The 16,600-nt window shown below is 34.7% G+C and overlaps 1 protein-coding gene and 1 long non-coding RNA gene across 5 annotated transcripts; one reads left to right on the top strand and one right to left on the bottom strand.

The window, feature by feature from the left end:
- Window positions 1-595: 595 nt before the first annotated feature.
- LOC113718984 (uncharacterized) lies at window positions 596-4,789 on the bottom strand. 3 transcript variants are annotated; one of them, XR_011825580.1, is made up of 9 exons: window positions 4,659-4,789; window positions 4,244-4,393; window positions 3,643-3,688; window positions 3,522-3,541; window positions 2,737-2,794; window positions 1,901-2,025; window positions 1,140-1,261; window positions 932-994; window positions 596-846 (listed from the first exon to the last, which is right to left on the bottom strand). It is a non-coding gene; the product is annotated as an uncharacterized lncRNA (long non-coding RNA). The 3 variants fall into 3 exon arrangements; XR_003454692.2 differs by lacking the exons at window positions 596-846; window positions 932-994; window positions 1,140-1,261 and having other exon boundaries at window positions 1,880-2,025; XR_011825581.1 differs by lacking the exons at window positions 596-846; window positions 932-994; window positions 1,140-1,261 and having other exon boundaries at window positions 1,880-2,025; window positions 4,594-4,770.
- Window positions 4,790-8,786: 3,997 nt separating this feature from the next.
- On the top strand, window positions 8,787-15,142 carry LOC113719492 (beta-1,3-galactosyltransferase GALT1-like). Of its 2 annotated transcripts, XM_027244700.2 has the most exons (9): window positions 8,787-9,278; window positions 9,573-9,760; window positions 10,271-11,177; window positions 12,010-12,245; window positions 12,336-12,617; window positions 13,131-13,259; window positions 13,329-13,508; window positions 14,314-14,421; window positions 14,570-15,142. In XM_027244700.2, exons 3-9 carry the CDS (start codon window positions 10,415-10,417, stop codon window positions 14,777-14,779), a joined length of 1,908 nt encoding a protein of 635 aa, XP_027100501.1. In that variant the 5' UTR covers window positions 8,787-9,278; window positions 9,573-9,760; window positions 10,271-10,414; the 3' UTR covers window positions 14,780-15,142. The 2 variants fall into 2 exon arrangements, with proteins under 2 accessions (XP_027100501.1, XP_027100502.1); XM_027244701.2 differs by lacking the exon at window positions 9,573-9,760.
- Window positions 15,143-16,600: the final 1,458 nt, after the last annotated feature.

The raw sequence follows: 16,600 nt of genomic DNA, 5'->3' as shown, positions 1-16,600 counted from the left end.
TGGAGAGAATTTACGTGTTTTTTATAAAAAGTGGATGATTGTGGGTGGGAAAATAACACAATTAAGGTAAGAGACCCTTTGATCACAAAAACATACAAAACACTTGATGATAATCTGACTTTGCGTAGCGTTAGCCACTTATTAGCGACCGTTAGGTAAAATTCAGAACCTGGAAGTTTTACAATCTTTGAAATTCTCGCGTCTACGTTACAGTTTAATTTATACAAAACATTCAAAAGAAAATTTCAACAGCAAATGATGCTTCGTTTACAAGAAAGTCATTTCCCAATTGTTGATGTACAAATAATAATTACATGATACAATGCCAACATTTTAATACTCATATACATATGACGATACATAGGTAAATGCTCCTTGATAAAAGCAAATCAACATGGGTTAGTGGCCTAGAAAAATGTACCATTATTTCCGTCATCTTTTATGAGTTGTATTCTAGGAAGTTCATTGGAAGAGGTCAACTGGGCTCTTAAGTCTTAAGTACAGCCATGAATTAAGAAACACTAGGAGGCGAACACCGCGACTTTTCAGCTTGCCCAGAGTGCCCGGACATCTTAGTTGAGATAATATGCTTCAGTTCGGAGGTACCATATGAAATCCATTGAAATATATATTTACAAAGTCTTAACTTCAACTAAAAGTAATAGAAAGGACATCAGTTCATAGTTAGCAGGATTAAAATGCATCATCTTCGAAGATTGGGAACCGCAAATCAGGGAAATTACTCTTAAAATAACAATCATGATTTTCTGCTAGCTAATGCAGTTATAATTCCACCAGCTATAAGTACCACAGCAGTAACTGAAATGCCACTTCCAATGATACCATCTGCACCATAAAGTTAAACTTTTATTTCATGTATTGCCATACTCGAAAAAAATAATCCTGAGGATTCAAAGTAATATGTTATCACCTTTGTAATTTGTTCTTTTACTGTCTTCTCAAGGTACAAAGCCTACCTCCAATCAGGTTCAATCTAGCAAACAAAGACAAAACCAATGGGATAAAAGCACCACTCTTGAATACAACAAAATGTTCTACAGTTTCTTTCTTTTGACAATTAAAATTGGTAAAGCACGTTAAACTATGAGCAATTTCACTAATGGGAGTAGAGAACTAACCCCCAAACATTTCTATACAAGCTGCAGGCTTCTTAAATGCTCACCACTTCTATAACAACCAACAGCCAGAAGGTAAAGCTTTTCACTCTTCTACGATGGACTATTGGTCTCAGAGAGAGAAGCTGCACACAGACAATAGATAGATTTTAGTAGTGAGAGGAGTTTGCAATTCATATTTAAATCGAATTTAAACACCAAAACTCCAATTGTAGTTCTCTCCTTCCAACTTTCTAAAAAGGTCACACACTCTCAGAACAGTATTTTTTATAGTATGGCAAAAATTACCATTCTATGTAAGTAACAAGTACTACAATTGAATTTATGTAACATTTTGATTCTTCTACATGTGCAATGACATAATTCCTTCATAGGACATAGCAGATGCTTATGACATGTAGTATTATAAAACAAAAGAAGAAAAACTCTTAGTAGCATCATTTCTTCTCTGGATAGCAAACATCTATATTCTAGTAGTAATATCTATATTACTTCTCTAGTTTTCACTCTTTTGAAACCTGATTTGAAGTTTAAAAAAAATCCAATAATGATCATGAGATCAGTGCACAGGACAATTTAAAAATTATAACAATCACATAGATTCACAACTTCTCGAAAACGTGAAATTATAAGAATCACTGATAATGACTAAGTTGAGAGGCTAAGATCTAAAACGAATGAGGGAAAAATTATGTTTGATACTATTAACATGTTCAATTTAAAATGTTTAAGTACGTAGGGAAAAAAAAGGTGCAGATGGTTACAGTTGGCTGTTGTCACTTTGACTCTAATGGCAATGATAATTGTGAAGGGATCATGCTCAGTTGCAATAGGATTATCGTGAGCTTCTTCAAATTGATTCCATATGGTTTAAACCATTGGCTTCATGCTGCAGAGGCAAAGAAAAAAAGACTACTGTCTATAAATCTATATAACACGAAGTCACGAATTCTTGTTTTTCTCAAGCATTGATTTACATTGACAATACCAGAAGGCACAAAACAATGGATCTTAAGAAAGGTAAGCTAAATCAAAACAAATTAACAAGGGGCGAAAATATAGAAACACAACCTAAGAATCCCAACAAAATTTTTAGCCAGCTAGTTGTTAATTTGGTATAATAAAAAGAAGCAGCCGCAGCACATACTGAATGAAAAGGCAATCTTCACAAAATATTAGAAATTAATAAATAGAATGATAAGCGATCACACTTTAAAAATGTTGTTTCTATATCAGGCTTATTACCAAAGTCCGAATTTACTGCTATCATTTCTCTGTTCTATGTTGTGGTAGCATACAATATGACGAAACAATACACTCATGTTATATTCTAACAGCATTCAAACATCATTAAAATTTTGGTTGCTTCTTTCGACAATTTACAAAGTGACAAAATAGGTCATTATTATTAATCTTCATCTTGCACCTTTCTAAAGACCAATAATAGCACAAAGACAGCAAAAACTTACAATAAAGTGCTGGGGAAAAAATCTGTTAACACAAGGAAAAAAATAGGAAGACAAAACCTTAGATCTGCACTAAACAAACCATTTCCCTTTTTCTTCTTTTGGTTCAGGAAAAACACCCAAATAAAACTCACCTTGAGAAAAATTTTCCCCAATCCTTTTGTACCATACTGCAAATTTTAATAGCTCAACCTGTAACAAACATTTAAAATCCAATAGAAAATAAAGACGCCTATAACAAAAAGAAGAAAACAATATGAAGAAAACAAATAGTCTGTAATTTAAACAGATAACAAAAAACCTAAAACTTAAAATAGCAAACAGTTAAAAACTTAGAAACTTTTTAAGTTACTTTTGTTACACCATAGGCGAACACATGAAAGAATTTTGAACCACCCTAAGCAAGTGGACAACAACGCAATGCACCACAAGAAAGGACACATAGAATCACATAAGATTTCCACTAATACACAAGAGATCAGAAGAGGAAAAATTACAAAGAATAAATTAGCATTTTGTGTAAAGTTCTTGCACTCCCTATAACAACATAACAAACTTTCCAAACAATCTGATATGATAATTACACATCAACCCTAACCAAGCTAGCAGATATAGTAGACTCATTAAAAAAAACTTTTCTAAAAATGCGACAAACACACGAAGATAACATGAAGCCACCAATTCTTGTCTTTTGTTAAGAAAACAGGAGGTCAGTAGTTAAATATCTGCATCTTTTGTTATTTTTTGGCTGAAAAAATACTACTGTTTTATATGCAGAAATGCTTTTCAAACTTCATTATATTATTAGAATTGTGCAGAAACCCAATAATGATCTAAGAGGCTTCGAGCAAAGAAATTAAGGGGGGAAAAGGTAATACATAAAGCAAGAAAATAAGAAATTAGGGCACCAAAAATTTACCTTTTGATGATTTCTCCAACCTAAATAAAAAAAACCACAAAAAAATTGAGCAAATGATGAGATACGAAATAGGTAAAAATAAAATAAAATCTAAGATTTAGAATTGAGCATGGTAGGGTACCTCAATGTCAGATCAATCGACTTCTTCCTTCCGTGGCAACAGAGAGCTGTTGAAAAGAGAGTTTGAGAGAGAGGTACGGGAGGTAAGGGCATTGGTGGATGAGAAAATGAAGTCTCGTTTGAATCTTATGGGTAGATGAATAGCACACCCTCCATATCCAAACACATCCTTATCTACTTTCTTAATCTCTCTCATATGATCTGATAAAGGAAGAAAAACGCTAACAAATATACATAAAAATAAATGGATATTCCTGTTTGATCTTGTCAACACAGGCCTCCATATCCAAATCCATCCTTATTTGCTTTCTTAATCTCTCTGATGGGATCTAAACAAGGGAAACAAGACTAACAATATACATAAAAATAAATGAAAAACTCAAAAAATTTAAGAGATTGGGTTTTTTTTGCTTAGAACATGTGATTTTTAAATTTCACAAAATAAAGATGCTGAAGATCCAGTTTTTCACCTGTCTGCTTCTTTCCATGTGGCTTTTTTTTTTGTCTATGTTCTTGCAGCCAAAAAAGTACCAATACTTTCGAAGCAAAAAACTGACGATGAAGATAAATTTCACATAAAGAATAAAAATAAAAATACTTACTGAGCAAAAAAACCACATGTTCTGATGAAGATGACGAAGACCCATTTTTTCCTTGTTGCTTCTTGTTTCCACATGGCTTCCTTGTTTTTTTTCGTCTCATTTCTTGCAGTAGAAAAGAAAGTCGAGATACTTACCGACCAAAAAACTCACCTGTTCAAATGAAGAAGATGAAGATGGAGAAGATACAATTTATCTTTCACAGAGAGAGGAGAGAAACAACGTTCAATCAACAAAATAGACCTCGTAAAAAAAAGACACAGAAAAATGCAGCAGCACAATGTAAATTTTATGTAGAGAGCAACAAGAAACAGTTTGAATTTAGAAAATAGAAAGCAAGGAGCTGAGCTAACCAGAGAGCAAAAAACAGCAGCAAAGCAACAAAGGAAAACGGAAGAAAGGAACTATTATCGCTGACCTTGATGATGATATTCCTAAAATCTGGAAAAAATAGATGGTCGGTGTGCAAATTGTGCAGAGAAATTGCATCAGTCTTCTCATCCGTCAAGAAAAGAGGTAAAAGCTGTTATTTGGCAGATTGCAACAGTGACGGTAGAAGCAATTTTTATTCAAGCCCATGGGGACAAGAAAGGCTTCACAATAGCACCGGTAATTTTGGGTACAAGAGTAAGGTCAAAATTGTAAAACCAACAAATTAGCATTGAGCCCAACACCACCACTTGTCATAAATCAAGCTAATCACTCTGACAACAAAGTAGACATGGATCTGGTGACTTTCAAACGGGCTTCTCACATTGGGTAAAAGAATCAACCCTCGGTGTAAAAGAAAACAACTTGTTTCAAAGCAAGAGAAAAGAAAAATAGGAAAATGAAGCCAATTCTTCTCTTCAGCTTCAGCACATGAGATCCCTGTGACAGACGCATGCTTGAACCAATCCCATTCAACCACGTCAGCACAACAACCATTCATCTTAACAAACCCAGTCATGCTTTTACTATATAGGTAGATAATTGCGAAAAAGTTATTAATTAAATGTGATTTGTTAGGTAAAAAAAATAACACTATTAATTAGTTATTAACAATGAATTGTAAAAATTTGGTAATTAAATGTGATTTATTGGGTAATTGAAAAATGGAACCCAAATAACAAGTAAATAAATAAATAATTATAAAAAATAATAGTGGGGAATCTATAATTAAACCTGGTGTGTAGAGTGACCAAATAATAAATGACACTAATGGAAGCGCACCACATTGTTGATTGTTTATGTAGAATTAATACTAAATAAAGATTATCGTGAAAATTAGATAATAATAGTTGAATGTCTTCCCCTTTCATTCCAAAAAATAAATAAATAAATAAAGAGCACCAATTTTTTTCAATAAGATTAGCTAGGCTGGCGTTGGAAAAAAATCAAATAAAGAGTAAATTTTTCACAATTGGAGCATAACAAAAGCAATTACAAAAAAAGATAACATAATAATAATTAATACAGTTAGAGCATAACATAAGCAATTATTACAATAAATAAAAAGTCATAATTAATAATTGTGATTTATTTGGCAACCAAAAAAAAGCGTTGATAATTGTGAATAATTGGGATACCAACTTTTAGAGTAAATTTTTCACAATTGGTGCATAACAAAAGCAATTACAAAAAAGATAACATAATAATAATTAATACAGTTAGAGCATAACATAAGCAATTATTACAATAAATAAAAAATAATAATTAATAATTGTGATTTATTTGGCAACCAAAAAAAAGCGTTGATAATTGTGAATAATTGGGATACCAATTTTTTGTTAACACAATTTATTGTTGGGAAAGGGAAAAAAAAGGTTAATTTTAGCACAATCCTACGTGCAATTAGAAAACTACCACCTCCCATCCAATCAAAACTCGCCACATCACCATCTTCATATGCAATTGGGAGGACTACCACCAATCAGCGAATCAGAGGACGACAACTCATCAAATTGGAATCAATTGGAGGACTACCACCAATCAACCAATGGGAGAGCGCCACGTCAGCAATTGGGTTCAATTGGGGCAATTGCATTCACACATTTACTATATATGTTAATGAAGACTAAATTCTTCCGGGGATAAATTGAATGGTGTAAAAAGTTTTTACAATTATTTTTTTAATCACCCTCAGACCTAAATTAACATTAATGGCCTTGAAAAGGGAGAACTTCTCATTGGTTGATGAATGGCTACACTTGTCAACTTAGCTTATGATTCAAGGGAGAAAGAGGTCTCAAAGTTAAGTCTTTTTTAATAAGTTGGCTGCATGAAGTCAATAATGCACTCAATTATACCCTGACCAAGAAGGAAGTCCCTATCCCTATCTTTTTACAGCTCAAGGAGCCGTGTGTGTCTAAACTCTGAAGACTGGTTTATACGAAGCAGAAAAGCGTAATCCTCTTGTTGAAGAAAAGTCCCTAATGTTGAGCCAGGAACAAGATTTCAGACAAGGCCTAAAGCAGGGATTCATGCCAGCCTTCCAAGTAGAGAGACCTCAACCAAGCCAAACTTTTTAGGTCGCACCGTACCATCACTTCGACATCTTTGTTTGTGATTTGGCCAACATTATTGATTTGTCTCTTTCTTTTAGTAACGGCATTATGCCTTTTAACAACCATCTCCCACTTTGCTGTCCATTTGTCCATCATTTCAGATACTATCCATTTTAATAATCTTATTTTCCTTTTTTCATTCATTTCACATTATAATTTACTTTTTAATTGAGAAACATATATTAGTTTGTAACTTTTCTAAAATACCTATATTATTTGATATGCTTAATTATTTGCGAGTATAGCCTACCTTTTATTTATCAATTGCTTGGATTCATACCTTAGAATGGTGTAAATTTTCATAGTATTGTTGTTGTAATGAATGTAAAAATATAATGATTAGTCGTACTATTAATATCTATGTAAGGGTATTCTAGAAAACAGTATGTTAGATTTATTCTTTCAATAAAATTAATTAATTTTTCTTAAACTTTATGCAAAAAATTAAAACTATCAAAGTAGAAAATGGTGAGTATAAAAAAAAATGATTGACAATGGATCGATTTGGAGTTTAGAGATCAGTTGATTTTCATTTTTATAACTCGTAAATAGAGTGAGCAAATTTACCCGAAACAAAATGTATCCTTTCCTTTTTTTTATTCAAATGAGAATTCGTGTCCTACAAAAATGAAGTTTGAAAGTTGAATTAAGATCTTATGATCACCTCCACCTAATGTGCCAATGCCGGAATGCAATAATAAAATGTTGCTTGTATCTCCGGATTCCAGCCTCCCATGCCACAGGCAACTCGACAAACCGCAACAATAATTGAAGGAGAACTGTAAAATCAGAAATTGCAAAGACAAGTAAAACCGCCAAATTGACGTATGACTCTGTACCAGCAACGTTTGACCGCCCAACCATCGTCCTCCATCTTCTACCGACTCAGTCACCACGCGTAAGGAATTGCTTGGGTTGCTCGCTCCTTAATCCGTTCCCACCCCATTTTAAATAGCTCATTTATACCCCTATTAGGAATCAAAACAAGGGTCAAATGAGTGGGCAGACGATTACTATTTTACAACGGCGCTGACTGAAATAGCTCTACATCAGTGACAAATTTGGATGGGGCCAATACAAAGGTTGTGTTTGGATTGCATTTTCCGTCATTTTTCATGGAAAAATTACTGTAGCGATTTGATATATGTGAGGGAAAAAGGTGATAGGGAAATGTGATCACGGAAAACGACAATATTTTCCGACGGAAACAAGCAATCCAAGCATGGCTACAGTTCTGAAAGCCAATTAGATTTAAGGAATGAATTTTGCTTCTCTTCGCCACCCCCAAAAACAAAAGAGAGAAAGGAGGTACGAGTGCCTAACAAGCAAAACCAGCCTTTATTAATGGATTGTTTGCATGGGGTGCCGTATAGCATATTTTATAATGTAGATTTTAGCATTATACTAGGAATTAATTTTTTTTAACTGGGAGAATTTGGAGTTTAACGGTGTCTACGTACAATTCCTTTGATCTTATTGCCTAATGCAACTCTCCTCCTCTTATGTATCGTTGATAATCAAACTAGAAAAAAAAAGGAAAGTCATCTATAAATAAATATCTATCCAATTAATTAATTACATGTATACATGAAATGCATGATGTATTGAATTAAAAATTTATCTAGACGATTAAAAGTAAGATAAATTTTTTATACGTTGAGATATTGTATACATCATCACAATTGAATGCAAAATAATTCATCTAAAATTCAAATTTTACTCATGTATCATATATCTAACGTACATCATGTATCCAACATATACATTATCAATATATATATAAGATTTACACTTAAAAGTAACCAAGAAAAAAAGAAATATTTAGAAAATGATCTAACGTATCATGTATCATGCATCTAACGTATTCAATTAATGCTCTCATGGAATTACCACACCATCTTACAAGCCTCTCTTCTCATGGAATTTGGCTTTCCTTTTAGTTACCCATACAAAACATTCATGAAAAGGCACACCGCCAGCAAGAAAATCACAAAAAAAAAAGGCCACACCCCAAACAGCAGCCTTTTCCACCTTCTCCTTTATTCCAAAATTCTTCCCCCCAACAAATTATTTCCACGTAGCAGCCTCAGTAGTCCACCATCAAAATAGTATAGTCCTCCCCCGGGACCGGCGGCTCCACCAGTCTTTATGTAACTTGTCAAACACTCCCAAAAATCCAATTTCCACGGCTTTCTCAAAACTAGTAGTAATTGATACTAGTAAAAAAATATACTATACGTTGTAAAGATTTTTAGAAAAAAGATCCCCAAACCAAATCGAAATTCATCTCAATTCCGTAATGCAGCGTTTTCGGCAGTGGTAGACTTCAAGAAGTCGCAGTCAATCTAAACACTCAGAACCGGAGACGACAACGAAGCTTAATACTATTCCTAGTACTCCTTATTTCTTCCCTCGTCATTTCTATCACGTTTTCCATTTGCACTTTTCTTCAAACACCTGCTAGACTTTCTCTCCAATTCCTCCATATTCAGGTACATAACTTTCAATCTTGAGTTCTTTTTTTCCATTTAATTTCTCGAATTTTATTTGTTTTACATTTTCTCCGACTGTATAACGATGACTGTTAATTCACATTCTTGCTGTTTCTATTTTTCGAATTGTGGCCTTTTTTGTTTGGTTTTGTGAACTTGGATAGTGTTAAATTTGGAACAGTAGTACTAAATTAGTGTTTGAGGAGTGAAATTGTATAGTTTACTTGAGTCAGAACTGTAAAGCTCGAAGTTTATTTACTTATTAATTTATTATTTGTTTTTGGCTGTTAGCAGAATATTGGTGTTGGTTGAAACCGAGATCTGTTGTTCGATAGAGGGCTTTTGTGACTGGCAGTTATTTGGAGATGTGAATATTCTGGCGGTTTCTGCTGATCTGTCTAGTTTTCATCGTAAAGTCTGGTTCGCATTGTTTTTAATTCGGCCGGCCTAGACAAAATCTTCGGTTTAGAAGATAACACGAGGTGTGGATTTAGTTTACAGGAGAATTAAAGTTTTGAGTAATCTTTTCTGCTTCAGAAACATGGGGAGAAATTTGACTAGAGGTTCAGATTTTTTATTTTTTTCTTTACCCAGTTTTAAAGGATTGAATTTTGTTTATTTCATCAATCTGTTGTTTAGTTTTCAAAATTGAATTTTTTTTCTTTTTTGGCACATGAGTTCTGCATCTTTTCAGAGAGAAGTTGTTCTGACTCTGTAATTAGTTATTAGTTGGTTAATCTTTAAAAGGCATCAATTAGTTTAGAGGTTTAGCATCGGGATAGGAAACTCATTAATCAGTCTTCTATGCAGAAGTCAGAAATTAAGCTTGCCGTTTTGTGCTGAATTTTGATTTGCACTTGAAAGCTCATTTATTAGTTTTTGCTAGTAGAAAGCTGGTAGCTTGTTTATCTAATGAGTCCCTGTTTATATGGTTAAGTTGCCAGAGGTCATAGAGCATGAATTTAATCCACAATATTCTTCTTAACATGCAGATAAGAGAAAGTTGGCGAAGTCCAGCAACCTAGTACTCTCATTATTTAAAAACTTCTTTCCTACTGGAGATGTCTGTCATCTTCAAATTGGTTTCCGTAGTTGTTGATTCATAATCAGTTGAGGTGCCCTGGTAATGACGAGAAATGAAGAAATGGTATGCTGGTGTTTTCTTTACATCCTTGGTGATGTTGTTGGTTCTGGGGTATTATGTAATGCAAAACCCCCTCAAGGAAAGTAATTTGACAAGTCTGACCCCAATTCTGAATTCAACAAACCCGCTTGAATGGATAACTGCTGGTGCTCCTGCTGTAGTACAGAATCCAGAAAAAACTTCTCAAGTCATTTCTGCTGATATTCTAGTATCTGATCTCTTTGTTGGGAGGAATATATCGGATGAAGAAAAGCAGTCGCTACATACGTGGAACCATTTGCAACATCTAGTCAGCCATGCTCAGGTATTACCTAATGCTTTAGAGGCTACCAAGGAAGCTGTTGTTGCGTGGAAGAACCTTTTGGCATCAGTTGAGGATGAAAAGCTTCACATGAATGAGAGTTCACAGAGGAAAGGAAAAGAGAAACAATGTCCTCATTATCTTAGTAAGATGAATGCTACGGAACTTGATGATAATGGCTTCAGGTTGCAGGTTCCTTGTGGATTAACCCAGGGTTCGTCAATCACTTTTATTGGCATTCCACATGGTCTTCTTGGTAATTTTCGGATTGACTTAACTGGTGAACCACTTCCCGGCGAGCCAGATCCTCCTATTATCTTGCACTACAATGTTAGGCTCCTAGGTGATCAAATAACTGAGGATCCTGTAATTGTCCAAAACACCTGGACAATTGCACATGACTGGGGTGAAGAGGAGCGCTGTCCATCTCCTAATCCTGAGAAGAACAAGAAAGGTAAATATTAAGGCCTTTTCTGGTTTAATTTTTTTCTGTGCAATGAATAGATTAACTTCTTTACTTGTGTGTTATGATGTCTGTAACCTGATTGCTTAGGTTCATAGGATCTAGCAATGTTCGGTTCTTAGCCATAGCACCCCTTTTGTGGCAAACAAGACAAGCATTGCCAAATAAATGTTGTTCTTTGTCTTGAAGTTTATGGCCAATTTGCACGTTTTCTAACAAATAAATATTTTTCCTGAAGCATGAAATAGTTTTAAAAAATCTGGTTTCGATCAAGATCTCAAAATTGGAATTCTACCTGAGCAATGATGCTTACTTGAACAGAGTTAATTCCTGGTAAATTTTCTTGCTAGACTAATTTTTTTGACACTTCCTTTTTTTTTCATTAAGTAAAGGAAATCTGTATGTACATAGTCTTTTGTTCTTTCCTTTCACAATTTTAGATGGTAAATTTGTGTTAACTGCTTTTGTTGCTTTATAAGATCATCGTGTCAGGCATGATGATATAAGAGTTTGGTTTTGTCTTTTTGAAAATTCCTTAAAGAGTTTATGATACTGATATTTGCTTATATTTTTACTACATGCATGTTATCAGAAAGTACAGACTGTATTTATCATGCAAGTAAGATGCAGATAGGACCGGGCTATTTAATTCTACTTATGCCAAAATATCAGTTTTCTCAACAGTTACCTTTATGTATAGCTTATGTTTCTTTCTATTGGACTTTGTCATTTCTTGTACTCAAGTGCTTCAGCTGCTCTGATGTGATTTTCCACGTACAGTACTGTATTCATTAGTTTGATAAACCTAATTGTTTCATGCCAGTGGATGAATTGGACCAGTGCAACCAGATAGTTGGGAAAGATGACAACCATACAACTATGGGTGGTAAACACTTAAATGTGTCAACAAAGACTCCTATGGTTCAGGATGTGTCTAAACCAAAAAAGTATTTTCCCTTTAAGCAAGGGAATCCATTTGTAGCAACACTCAGAGTAGGATCAGAGGGAATTCAGATGACAGTTGATGGGAAACACATAACATCATTTGGTTTTCGTGAAGTAGGTTCCTTCTTTTTCTCCCTATGTTCTTTGCAGATTGTGCAACATAATGTTCATTCCTTGACTTGTTTATCTCTATGTTACTTTCAGACTTTGGAACCCTGGCTTGTTAATGAAGTAAGGATTGCTGGAAACATAAAATTAATTTCTGTTTTGTCAAGTGGCTTACCTACATCAGAGGATTTAGAACACATAGTTGACATCAAAGATCTTAAAGCTCCTCCACTACCTCCACACAGACAGTTAAATCTTTTCATTGGTGTGTTCTCTACTACCAACAATTTTAAACGCAGAATGGCTGTTCGAAGAACATGGATGCAGTATGGTCCTGTGAGGTCTGGAACGGTTGCAGTTCGTTTTTTTGTTGGTCTGGTAAGTTTTGCAAGTTTTGCTGTTTATGTTTTGCTTGATTACTTTATTTGTCACTTATGCTTGCATTGGATGATCACTACTTATCTTGCCCTAGTTATCTACTTAATTACAGGCAATATTATTTCACAAGTACTGCTGCATGCATATCTGCAGCCATTGATGTGAACTATTACTTCTAGAAACAGGATTAGGACATGCCCAAATCCTGAAACTCTACCAATTTTTAGCAATTCATTTGCACACTGTAGTTCTTGAGTTTACATGCTTGATTCTAGAATATAGCATCAACAGCACAAGTGAGCCATAATGAAGAGATGAGATTCTTTGATAGGCACTATTAAAGGGAACAACTTTGTCTCTTTTTACAAAAGAATTGTTGCTTCATGGAAGAGCGGTTCATGTATTAGTTAAACATGTACCAATTTTTTCAGTCATGTCCCTAGCATTTGACTTCTGAATTTTAACCTGCCATTTGTTGGACAATATGATGAAAGTGTCACCTCTGCTTTGTAGCATAAAAACCAGGTGATGAATGAGGAGCTATGGAACGAGGCGAAAACTTATGGTGACATCCAACTGATGCCATTTGTTGACTACTATAGCCTTATCACATGGAAGACTTTAGCTATATGCGTATTTGGGGTAATGTCCTGTCTCTTTAAAGCTCATGGAAAGTTTCGAGTGCCTCTTTGACTTAAATCTTTTGAACAGACACAGGTTGTTTCAGCAAAATTTGTCATGAAGACAGACGATGATGCATTTGTTCGGGTGGATGAAATTTTGGCCTCCTTGAATAGGATTAATGTGAGCCGTGGTTTGCTTTATGGGCTCATTAATTCTGATTCACATCCTCATCGAAGTCCTGATAGCAAGTGGTACATTAGTCCTGAAGTAAGTTTGTCCTGAATGCATCTCATTCTGTGGTTAGTTTAGTGTTAGGGCCTAATCCTTTTATCACTGAAAATCTATATCTGAGATTAGATGTGCACATAATACTTGCAGCCATAAGATACAGGAATAGATGCAAGCATAGCTATATCTTATAGAATATGTGTGTTCATCTATGTTAAGAAGACATTGGGACTTAGAAATGCAATATAACTGAAGTCTTATTCTGGGAAAATTGTGGTTATAGGGTAAAGCTTAACCCTATGCTAACGTAAGAGAGAAAATCCTGTCAATAAAAGGCACAAAATATGGTTTCAACATTTATGAAACACTGAGAGTTCGTAATGACACTTTTAATCTTAGGCTTTATGAGGAAGAGGTGTCAATGATTAGGCACCTCTGGCACCTCTGTCGTGGCAAATGCAATTAATTAGGTCACAATCCTCTGTCTAAAGAGGCTTTGAGACAATCCTGTTCCCTCTCCTTTCAACTCGACTGTTTATCTGAAGGGAAGGCGAAATACAAGTTCTATCTGGGCATTAGCTCAGTTAGATGGTGCTCCAGTTTTCAAACCTAGCCATGTCCCACCAAAAAAAGTTCACAGACTTTCATTTTGCATACATTTCTAGCAGCTTTCTAATAACCCCAGGATGCTGGATTATGGAGTTTTCTCGTGAAATTTTGAACCTCATGAGATTTTGGAAGATGCATCTCTAATTTCAACTTGTGATATATATATATATTATTTCCTTTCGATTATAACTGTGGTATATGATCAAATCTCATTCTCTTTTGTATTTCAATTCAGGAATGGCCAGATGACTCCTATCCTCCTTGGGCACATGGTCCTGGATATGTTGTATCAAATGATATAGCACAGGCAATCTACAAGAGATACAGAAAAGGCCAACTTAAGGTACAACTTTACATCGGTCTCTACACCAGTAGTCATTCAGAAATATTTAATTTAGTAGTTTTGCAAGTAAATAAGATTGCTTCCATCACCTTGATTAATTCTTGTAAAGTCATTGAAATGCTAAAAATCTTGTGGTTTACTGCTGCAGATGTTCAAGCTAGAGGATGTGGCTATGGGAATTTGGATTTCAGATATGAAGAAGCAAGGTTTGGAAGTAAAATATGAGACAGATGAGAGGATCTTCAATGTGGGATGCAGAGATGGCTATGTAATTGCCCACTATCAAGGTCCTCGAGAAATGCTCTGCCTTTGGCAGAAACTGCAGGAGGCAAAACGTGCTAACTGCTGTGGCGATTAGTACATTTACTCGAGTAACCTAGAATGAAACGCTTGGCTGATGGATGATTGATGGAGATCCATTTGACAGACACAGAAGATTCGATGTGGATGCTCCCATATTGGAGTGGAGCTGGAGAAAAGTTGGACAATGACAAGGAATTGCAAGTACAATTAGTAGTGTTTGTAGATAGATAGTCAACTTATATATGTATATTGGTTAGAGCTTAATTCGTAGGATAGATTGCAATGCTACGGTTGGGTTTTGTATCATATGTTGAGAGGGAACGATGAGAAGATGCGGCTTATGCCATTGCGTAGATGGACAGAAAATATATGGTATTTTACTCAAAGCCATCATAATAATTCATTTATTTATACCTAATGAGTTGTGATTTGCAATTCCAAATCGTCCAAATTCCAAGCTAAACCTTTGGTCCATGCCTTTAGGAACAGGCATTGACCCTCGATTAATGTTTATGGGGCATGGCTGAGAGGGATCTTGGTAACTTCCGCAGACGTTAGATTTACAACATTCAGACTATTGGACAGAAAACACACGGTCTTAATCACAAATTACTTGTGAACAGTTTACGGGAACTGTTTTGGTGAGTTGATCTGAATTTTCAAAATGATAAAAAGTGATCCAATCTTAAGCAATAACTATTCTCAATTAATTAGTATAATATAGTCCGTTAAGGGGTGAGTATTTTCTAATTTTGGATTTTCTAAGATGGTTTCATTAGGTAACTAGAATAAATTTCCGTAATTGTCATTTCATCCCCAAAGTCAGTCCCTGTAATGTTCTTCTCCAGCAGGATTATAACATATTGAAACCATCTTGTATCTCTAAACAATAAACACGAGCAAATAGAAGATCACAGGAAAACAATTAAAATAAGTAAATTAACACAGCAACTGAACAAAAGCACTACTGTCTTCTGAGGCTGCCATTAAATCTTTCGAAGCATATCGCAGTCTTTACATCTTAGATAATATTTGTAAAACGGAGTGTTTGGATAGCTAAAATAAATTATATTTCGCTTGCATCATAAATATATTTCCCAACCCATCTTTTTATATTTCCAATCACCTTTTTGTCTCACATACATCACATCACAAAAAGTGCTACAGTAATTATTTCAAATAAATATTTCAAATAATACTCTATCCAAACAATAGAGAATGCTCAACAGCAGTCAATTTTATACCAAATCTTGTCATTCTGCATATATTGAGATTATTGATTATGAAAAATCGACTACTTCCATTGTAAGACATTTCATTTGTTGTCAATCATGGAGAAATTAAATATTCAATCAGTTACAATTTCACACAAAAATAATGCCCGTATTAAACCCTACGGGAGTGCTAACCTATCCGGAGTACTTGATACAAAAATGCAACAAGATACAAACCATTTCCTAGTTCTGCCATTCAATCATAACGCAACATAAATATGAAAATTGTACGAAGAACAGCTTTACTTATAAGACGAGATACAAAAACAACCACAATCCGAGACTAATAAAGCAAAACCATTCTCCTCGGAACTTCGTGGTGACTACATAGGTACTAGCTGCTTAATATTAAATACCGACAGCAGAACGACAACCCAGAAAAAATACATGGAGATTTCTAACATCTAATGGCTAATAGGACGCAAAAGTGGGAGCCATTTTGGTGGAGACGACATTCAGCGAGTATTTTCCTCGCGGCTTTTTCTGACTGCGCTTTGGTACCTGGGAAAAGATCAATAGTAACACAGTCAAATAAAAATTGACAGGAAACAAAAAGGGTCGATATTTGGGAATTAGGGCCAAGAATGACCAAAGGAAATAAG

The sequence above is a fragment of the Coffea arabica genome, chromosome 11e, assembly GCF_036785885.1.
Source record: "Coffea arabica cultivar ET-39 chromosome 11e, Coffea Arabica ET-39 HiFi, whole genome shotgun sequence".
Taxonomy (NCBI): Eukaryota; Viridiplantae; Streptophyta; class Magnoliopsida; order Gentianales; family Rubiaceae; genus Coffea; species Coffea arabica.
The sequence above is the reverse complement of the archived record's forward strand: the minus strand, read 5'-3'. Positions and strand labels throughout refer to the sequence as shown.